Here is a 9,359-nt window from a genome sequence, read left to right as displayed (position 1 = left end):
AGTCTCTTTTTAAAAATCTCCAGGGACTGGGAATGCACTACTTCCCTGGGCAGCCCATTCCAATGTCTGACCACCCTCTCTGTAAAGAAATTCTTTCTAATATCTAACCTAAACCTCCCCTGGCACAACTTGAGACCATGCCCTCTTGTCTTGCTGATGGTTACCTGGGAAAAGAGACCAACCCCCACCTGGCTACAACCTCCTGTCAGGGAGTTGTAGAGAGTGAGGAGGTCTCCCCTGAGCCTCCTCTTCTCCAGGCTGAACAACCCCAGCTCCCTCAGCCTCTCCTCATAGGACTTGTGCTTGAGTCCCTTCACCAGCCTAGTTGCTCTCCTCTGGACCTGCTCCAGGACCTCAATGCCCTTCCTGAACTGAGGGCCCAGAACTGGACACAGCACTCGAGGTGTGGCCACACCAGCGCTGAGTCCAGGGGAAGAATCACTTCCTTGGACCTGCTGGCCACGCTGTTCCTGATTGTATTAGGGAGGGTTCAAAACCATACTGAAACTTGAAACCAAGACACCGTTAAAAGATTAACAAAAAACAATATTTATTACCAAGAGGTGGCCAACAAAATGAACAAACCGAAAAGGGAGGAAGGAGGAGAGAAATAAGCCCCCAGTTCCCAGCTGTTGCCCAAAAAGTTCTCTTACCGACCTAGCAGGCCTATAATTACCCAGAGCAGAAGCTGCATCCTTGGAGAGTCAGTAAGTTAACAAGTTGGCAGGCGTCCCCACCAAAGGCAACGTTGTCCTTGGTGTGAAGTTAGCTCTCCCCAAGAAAGCACTATCTGCTTTTTATACAATTAACTGAGTGACCACAGCTTCCCAGGTGTGGCCAGCACCGCCCAGCCCGAGGCCCTCAGTCCCACCCCCGGTTATGTCAGTGCATCTCTTCTGTGCACACGGGAGAACGTGGGAAATCCCCTCACGCACACACAGTGTGTTTTGGGGGTCTTTCTTAATTGAGTCTGGGGCCGAGCCTTCCACATCCTCCTCCTCAAACTCTCCTTCAAGCGACCTTGGAGGACAACTGGCCAATCACAGAAAACCAATTAAAACAGTTTATACAAGAAGCTCTCTTCAAGGACAACTTTCCTGTTTATCAGTGTGTTTTCCCATAACTTGGCAGGGAAAGAGCAAAGCTTTCACAGGTGGCAGGGCCAAACACAGACCAAAAGTATCAGCATAAATTCACCCTGGTACAGGGGGTCAAACCTGTCCCATGAAGTCCGAGCAGGTCCGGGCTGGGGGCAGAACAGGGCGCAGGAAACGAAGGCAAACGGGAACCAGCAAACAGCCAGATGAGCAGGCCGAGAACAAAAGGACCTCGGAGCCTCTCCAACACACCCCTTGCCTGAGTTAAGGCCAAAGTGAAGGACCTTGCCCTTTGCCCAGGAGAAAGCAAAAAACTCCACCCCCCCAGAGCCTTCTGAGGGCTCCCAACCTGCAATGTGGGCTGGGCCAGTTCTTTTGGGGGTGTGAGTCACCCAAGGCAAAGCCCCCTCCCCCATTGAACATCTTTCTTTTCCAGAGGGGCAGGGGAAAGAAAAATTCCTGCTTGTTTTTTTAGAAGAAGTAAAGCTGTGACAGGGATCCCCTCCCCCCTGCCCTCACTGCCCCCCAGTAACAGGGACTGGGGAGAACTGGGAAGCTTTCCTGGGAACACTGGGAGCAGCCAGCTGGGGTCAGAATAAAAGCAGGGAAAGGGGGGACACACGACCCCCCAAACTCAGCGTGGGGATGGACTGGGGGGTCCCGGCTGGGCCCGAGGCCACGGGGAGGGGCTGCGGCCGCCGGCGGCTCAGGAGCTCTGTGGGGAGAGAAAAGGGGGTGAGAGCGGGGTGGGGGGACAGGGGGGGCACAGAGGCTGTGGGAGAGCAAGGGGGGGGCCACGACCCCCATTTGGGGACCCCCCTTTACCTTCTCCCGCAGGTAGAAGCCGAGCCCCAGCGCCAGGAAGACCAAGCCCAAGACGAAGCCCCCGACCCCCACCAGGATCTTGCTGCGGACGGTGTCCGGTGGCATCTCTGGGGGGAGTCGGGGGGGGTCAGCACCCCCAAAACCTCCCAGAGACCACCCAGGACTCTACAAACCCCATCCTAGTCTCTCCCAGCCCACCCAGCACCCCCTGAGACCTCCTGCCAGTCCCTTCCCAGCCCCTTTGGGGGTTCCACAAAGCCCCTCCCAGTCCCTTTAGGACCCTCCAAACCCCCTCCCATCATGCCGAGGACACCCCAAAACCCCTCCTAGTCCCTTCCCAGACCCCCCACCACTTCTCAGAATCCCTCCCAGTCATGACAAGCCCCCCCAGCCTCCCTCCTGTCCCGCCCAGGCTCCCCCAAACTCCCTCCCAGCTGCTCCCAGGATTCCCCAAAGCCCCTCTCAAGCCCTCCCAACACCCACCAAACTCCTTCTCAGCTTCTCCATCACCCTTGAGCCCTTCCTATTCCCCCCAAGTCTCCTTCCCAATTGCCCCATTTTCCCCCTGAGCCCCCGTCCCCCCTGCCAGTGTGCCCCCGGTGCTGGGGGGGCCGGGCCGTACCCCAGTGCCGGCTGAGGGGGTGCTCCAGGCTGACGTGCTCCACCTGGCAGCTGTAGGTGACCCCGCGCCGGGGGGGGATTTCCAGCAGCACCAGCACCTGGCAGCTCCAGTCCCCGCTGGGGACCACGTCGGTGGCCACCACGTGCTCCGGCAGCTCCTGCCCATCCTGGAACCACCTCACCTGCACCGGCGCAGGGTAGAAATCCATCCCGGAGCAGAGCAGGAGGCCGGGGCCAGGATGGGAGCTCGACGGCACCAGCGAGATGGACACGCTGGGGGGCACTGGGAGGGACGAGGGAGACACTGGGCTGAGCTGGGGGGCACTGGGAGGGAGGGGAGAGGACTTGTAGGACATTGGTAGGGATTGGGATGGGAGTGGTAGGGACTGGGATGGCAGTGGGAGGGTCTGGGAATAGACTGGGATAGAAGGGGAGGGGCTGGGGGGTGTTACGACCCGCCCCAGGAAAAGGGGAGAGGGGGGTAACTCAGGTTCCATCAAAAATTCCTCTGGGGTGGATTACAGCGAAACGACACTAAATAATCGGTGTATGAAAACATATATGGATAAGATTTATTTTAACAATTTTGAATCAGTAGGTAAGTTAACATTTTTGGGTGCTGTAACCTTTCTAGGGAGGAGAAAAATGCATAGGGGAGAGAAAGACAGGGTGAGAGTAAGGGAGAGTAAGAGAAAGAAAAGCTGAGAGTGGACAGATGTCCATAGTCACCGCCCACGGGGTCCAGCGCTGCTTCCCTGTCTGTCAGTTGAAGTGGTGGCCTTGATCTGCTGGGGGTGAAGGAGGGAAGCCCCCATACTCCAAGAAGTTATGGGTTATAGCCATGGTTAGTGCCTCGAGCCTCCAACATCTCCTAGGTCTGTGTGTTGTGTCTTTTTGTGTCTCGCCTGGTTCCCGCCTTTTTTGATTAGCAGAGAGAGGGAGGGGCCTGATTGCTCGTCAGATGTACCAACAGTCAAAAGCCTGCAAGAGTCTCCTAGAATGCATAAATCATTAACCATTTCAGTCTCTGACACCACCCCGTGATTTATGCATTCAATAATTTCTCTTCTTTTGACGTTCACAGTGAATCTTCTTTGTGGGTCTAATAATTTTGTATGCATTAATTGGAGACATGCGGTTTTTTGTACACCTTTTACAATGTGACCAATTGTGGGTGTTTTAATTGTGTGAGGATCTCCCCTTTCTATAGGGTCTAACCCACCTGCCCAGTAGGCAGCTCTCTGGGTCAGGGACCACGGTGCCCGGTTATCATTTGTGGTTAGGAAGACCCCTGGACCCCAAAATCCTCTGGCCTCATCTTCACTTAACAAAATCCGATCTCCCCCAGTAAGGGACACCCTCCACACATATTCAGTCTCTGATTCACTGGCCTTACGACTGTATTTTTCCTGAATTTTGGCCAGTGCTTCCCCCGTGTACGGGGTAGTTCGTGTGGTAGTTTGCCTGTCTGTCCCCTGGCCAGTGGTTTCAGTTTTAATGAGGGGACGCATATGTATTGCCTCGTCCTCCGGGTAACTTTGCTTCAACTCTTCTAATTCCCCAGAGGGGTACAGGGATTTGTTAACATCTACCGGTTTAGGGTATTTTGAACTAATGTCTCGCAATTCACAATTTTTCATTTCCAGTATCTTCTTAAGCCTTTCATTTTGTTCCTCCTCATCTTGCAGAGCTGATCGAAGCAATGAGTTAATCTCTCTCTCCTTCTCCAGTGCCTGTCGTTCAGCAGTTAACTGCTGGCGTTCTTTTCCTAATTGCTCCTGTAATGCCTTCATTGTCTCTTGAAGAGACCTTATCACCTCACCGGTAGATTTTTGAATAGCCTCTTTTTCTAGCTGGTCCTGCAAAGATCTCATTGACTCTTGGAAAGATTTTATCCTTCACTTACAGATTTCTGAATAGCTGATTTTTGCTTTTGCACTGCTCTAAGGAACACGCCTAAGACAGCACCCACAAAAAACAATTCTAAACCAAGGATAGCTATCAGGAGGGAATAATCCCCATATAACTCAACCTGGGGTGTCATCCCCTTTGCCTCAGTCATTAACCCAGCTTAGGTTAATGTCTTTCTCCCCCTTAACCCTCTGAGGGCTGGTTTGACTCTCTCCTGGAAAACCTTTCAACAGGTCCAGGTACCAGAGAACCTTTCAACAGGTCCAGGCCACACCAGGAAACCTTTCAACAGGTCTGATGTGCCCGGGTCACACCGAGAGGAGAAAAATTCTCACTATAATTTTACAGCGAGGGGACGGTCACCATTTGACTCGCCCTCGGTATCAGTTTTAGAATACACCGATTACTCCACCACATCCAAAGGATCCTGCCGACTACGCCAAAAATGTTACGACCCGCCCCAGGAAAAGGGGAGAGGGGGGTAACTCAGGTTCCATCAAAAATTCCTTTGGGGTGGATTACAGTGAAACGACACTAAATAATCGGTGTATGAAAACATATATGGGTAAGATTTATTTTAACAATTTTGAATCAGTAGGTAAGTTAACATTTTTGGGTGCTGTAACCTTTCTAGGGAGGAGAAAAATGCATAGGGGAGAGAAAGACAGGGTGAGAGTAAGGGAGAGTAAGAGAAAGAAAAGCTGAGAGTGGACAGATGTCCATAGTCACCGCCCACGGGGTCCAGCGATGCTTCCATGTCTGTCAGTTGAAGTGGTGGCCTTGATCTGCTGGGGGTGAAGGAGGGAAGCCCCCATACTCCAAGAAGTTATGGGTTATAGCCATGGTTAGTGCCTCGAGCCTCCAACATCTCCTAGGTCTGGGTGTTGTGTCTTTTGTGTCTCGCCTGGTTCCCGCCTTTTTAGATTAGCAGAGAGAGGGAGGGGCCTGATTGCTCGTCAGATGTACCAACAGTCAAAAGCCTGCAAGAGTCTCCTAGAATGCATAAATCATTAACCATTTCAGTCTCTGACAGGGGGGCACTGGGGAAGAGAGTTAGGAGACCTGAGGGTGAAGTGAGAACGACTGGGAATGGAGTGAGAGGGTCTGTGAGTGACTGGTCTGGACTGGGAAGGAAGCGATGGGGACTGGGAGGCTGAGTCCTGGTGAGAGAACTGTTTGCTTTGGGTCTGCCTGGCAACTGGAGCGTCATCAGAGAGACGCGCTGGGATTGGCTGAGGGGCGTGAGCTCGGTGGGCCCAGCGGGGTGGAGACGCGGGGGGGCACTGGGAGAGACTGGGATGGACTGGGATGGACTGGGGGGCACTGTAAGGGGGCAAAAGGCAAGGGGATGGGCACAGGAAGGGCTGAGGGGTCTGGGGTGAGTCCCAGGGAGCGTTTGAGGGCTCCAGGGTCATTCCCGGGGCAGGGGCCAAGGGGACCCGCTCTGCCCCATGCTCACCTCTCCTCTCCACGCTGAACGGGGTATCAAGTTCGTAGTAGGGCCGGCAGTACGTGTCCACCAGAGACCGTGTGTACTCCAGCTTTTCCGGGATGTTGTTCCAGTACCTGGCCAGGATCTCCCCATACGGGGTGTCCCCCACAAAGACCCACACATCGCTGTCGAAGTGGGCGTACTGCTCCCGGTTGTAGATTTTCCTGTCCACGAGCCTCACCCGCTCGGTACCATTGATGAAGTTACATTCGGTCTTTACCATATGCTGGAACACCCCTGTGTGTGCAGGACACGGGTCAGGGGGTGTCCCGTCCCACTCCCTTCATCAGCCAGACCCATACAACAGGTTCGGAGCACAGGGGGCCACCCTGGACCCCCCTTTCCCACCCCTCCTCTGCCCCACGGACGCCCCAGCATCAGCCGTGGGGTGGACCCCCCCATCAGCCCCCCGAGGATGGACAGGGGGGTTGGGGACCCCCACAATGAGGATCCGACCCCCCCAGACCCCAGGGAACCGCTCCAGGGCTCAAGTGATGAGGGACACTCAGGGACCCCCAGGGCACCCCTCTGCCTGCTTTTCCACCCACCCCTTTCCCTCCTTTCCCACCCCTTTTTCACCGTCCCCCCAGTCCCCAGAACCCCCCCGCGCACACTTGGGGGCTCCCACTCCCCTCCCACTCATTCTGGGACTTCCAACCCCCCTCGCACTCACTTTTGGGGCTCCCACCCCCTCTTTTCTCCCCTCTTTCCCCCCCTTTTCCACCCCACCCCCCTTTCCCACCCCCCCGCTCACCGGACAGCTCCTCGCCCGCAGCCGGGGGGGCTCCCAGCACCACCAGCACCGCCAGCACGGCCCCAGCTCCCCGCACACGCTCCATGCCCAGCGCCGGACAGCTGCTGACAGCCCCAAACCAGCCGGGCGGCGCCGTTTTGGGGGGTTTGGGGCGCGCTGGGCTTGGCTGAGGGCGCAGTTGGGGCCCTTTTTTCGAGGCGTCTTCCCGGCGACTGATGAGTCATCAGCGCGGCGCGCTGGGATTGGGCGCGGGCGGCGTGGGCGCTTTGGGATTGGCTGAGGGCCGTTGGGGGCCCCCGCGGCAGCCCCGGGGCTGGGGGGTTCGGGGGGGTCCGTGGGCTGCGGGGGAGGGGGGAGCTCAGGGCCCACCAAAAATGCCTATCCGGGCTCCCAAAGCTCAGAGAAACCCAAAAACGCCCAGCCAGGGCTCCCGCAGCTCAAGTGAACCTTAAAGAGCGGATAAAGTTGTCCCGGAGCTCAGAGTTGCCCAAAACAAGAGGGAGATGGGGAGCTGAGGGTGCCCAATTCCCGGATTTTTGATTCTATCCTTATCCCTCTTTTCCAGGACTTTTGGGGACCTGGAGCTTCTCCGCATTTGGGGGCTTGGTCTGGTAGTGCCCAAATAGACCTTTGACCAAGATTTGTGGGCTCCCCATCAGCCCCCAGGGATGGACAGGGGGGTTGGGGATCCCCCCACTGAGGATCTGACCCCCCCAGAGCCCCAGGGAACCGCTCCAGTGCTCGAGGAAGACTGAGGGACCCCCATGGCACCGCTGCCCCCAGAGGGAGAACTGGAAATGTCAAGAATAAAAAAGTCACCCCCCTCCATTCTTCAAGAAATGTTTAGACCTCTTTCCTAAAAGCATCCAGGACTCGGGTCACCCAGTTTTCTCTCTGACAAGGCTTTGCAGGGGCTGCTTGGGAAAGGGAAGCCCTGGGGCCCCAGTGCAGATGGGGGGGCTGCACTCTGGGGGGGTCGGCCTTTGGCTCTTGGCTTCCAGGGGCCACCAGGAGTCAGTGAGCCGGGCTGGGGACGAGGGGCAGAACTGGCTGGGATTGCCTCTGGGGCCTGGCCCAGAAAATGGAAGTGTCCCCATGGGGGCAGCTGGAAAGGGCCCAGGAAGGAAATGCTGCCCCAGCGCAGGCTGTGGCAGTGGGGAGTGTGCAGGGGGAGGAGGCTGGGCCAGAGCAGGGCTGGGCAAGAAGGGCCAAGCCGCGGGTGGGTTCTCCCCCGGCCCCCAGGGCCCAGTCCCTGATGGGAGGGCCTTGGGCAGGGCCTGGGGCGACTGCAGGAACCTCCGAGGCAGCCGAAGGGCCGTGCTTTTGGCAGGTGGGTTGACAGGCCCAGCTCTCTGCAAGAGAAGTTGAGGGTTCTGAACCAGAGAGGGGATGAGAGCCGGGTACAGGCTTGGGAATTGCCGGGAGGGGAAAGGGATGTCTAAGAACAAGTCCCTCAGGAGAGGGAAGCAGAGAGGCTGAGTTTTCACCCCAACACAAGGGTCTGCAGGGCAGAGAAGAGAATATGCCCACATAAGATTCTTGTGCGTCCGTCTTTGCAGTTCTGACAGGCACTTCTTGTCACAGCCTGTCCTCTCCATTCCAGAATAGGCCCTGGCAACCAAAGAACCAACACCCCACACCACAGTGCAGACCAACCCATGTGCTTTGGGCCCTTTTGTTGTCCTATCCATTCTGGCCTATCCTCTCCATTCTGGAATAGCCTCTGGAAACCAAAGAACCAAGCCCCCCCCATGTGACAGTTCAACCCCATCCGTGTGCCAAGGGCTCCTTTGTGGTGTCACAGCCTGTCCTCTCCATTCCAGAATGGGCCCTGGCAGCCAAAGGACCAACGCCCTACAACCACAAAGTGAAGCCCCACCTTTGTGCCATGGGCCCTCTTGTGATGTCACGGCCTATCCCCTCCATTCCAGAATGGCTGCTGGAAACCAAAAAACCAATGTCTCAGCCCCTAGTGCAGCCCAACCCCTGTGCCATGGGCCCCTTTGTGATGTCACAGCCTGTCCTCTCCATTCTGGAATAGCCCCTGGAAACCAAAGAACCAACACCTCACACCCCCACAGTGCAACCCCACCTGTCTGCCACGGGACTCTTTGGGATGTCACGGCCTTTCCCCCAGGAAAGAAAGCCTGGAACCTTCAGGTTTCAGATGCAGTTGGGGGGCCACCCTGGGCACTCCATGGGCAGCAAGAGCTTTCTGTGCTGGCCCTTTTTGTCTGGCAGGAATCTTCAGCTGTGTTCAGTTTGGGCAGTCAGACTGGCAATTTCAGCACAGGGCTCCTGCAAGTGAACGACAGCCCTTCCCTCCAGGAAAGAAACCCCTTACCCTCGGTCTCTTCTCCTGTTCCCTAAAACACAACCTGCAGGGGAGCTTTCTGGGATCTCTTCTCTTGGGAATTGGGAAGACAGACCCACTCCCATGTTTAACACCTCAGGCAAAACCACCCTTTGAACACCTTTCCCAACCCTCCCCAACCTTTCCCAAAGCCCAGATTTTACAGGTGTCCTGTAATTCTGGCCCAATCTCACCCAAGCCCACAAACCAGGACAGAAACCTCTCAGCCTCACGCTGCGTCCTTCCCATTGCTGTGCCTTATGTGCAGGCAAAAGGCCTTAAAATCAAGGACCCAAAATTCATGGC

The 9,359-nt window shown here is 56.2% G+C and overlaps 1 protein-coding gene across 1 annotated transcript; it reads right to left on the bottom strand.

Moving 5' to 3' along the window:
• Positions 1 to 1,665: 1,665 nt before the first annotated feature.
• Positions 1,666 to 6,785, bottom strand: LOC113997788 (class II histocompatibility antigen, B-L beta chain-like; the record flags this gene model as incomplete). Its single annotated transcript, XM_039389416.1, has 5 exons — positions 1,666 to 1,812; positions 1,923 to 2,029; positions 2,545 to 2,826; positions 5,914 to 6,183; positions 6,701 to 6,785. Coding segments are annotated over 5 exons (753 nt in total), but the record flags the coding sequence as incomplete, so codon positions are not given.
• Positions 6,786 to 9,359: the final 2,574 nt, after the last annotated feature.

Source organism: Pipra filicauda, unplaced genomic scaffold, assembly GCF_003945595.2.
Source record: "Pipra filicauda isolate LSUMZ 115617 unplaced genomic scaffold, ASM394559v2 scaffold725_size179387_pilon, whole genome shotgun sequence".
Taxonomy (NCBI): domain Eukaryota; kingdom Metazoa; phylum Chordata; class Aves; order Passeriformes; family Pipridae; genus Pipra; species Pipra filicauda.
This window is presented reverse-complemented; position numbering and strand designations above follow the sequence as displayed.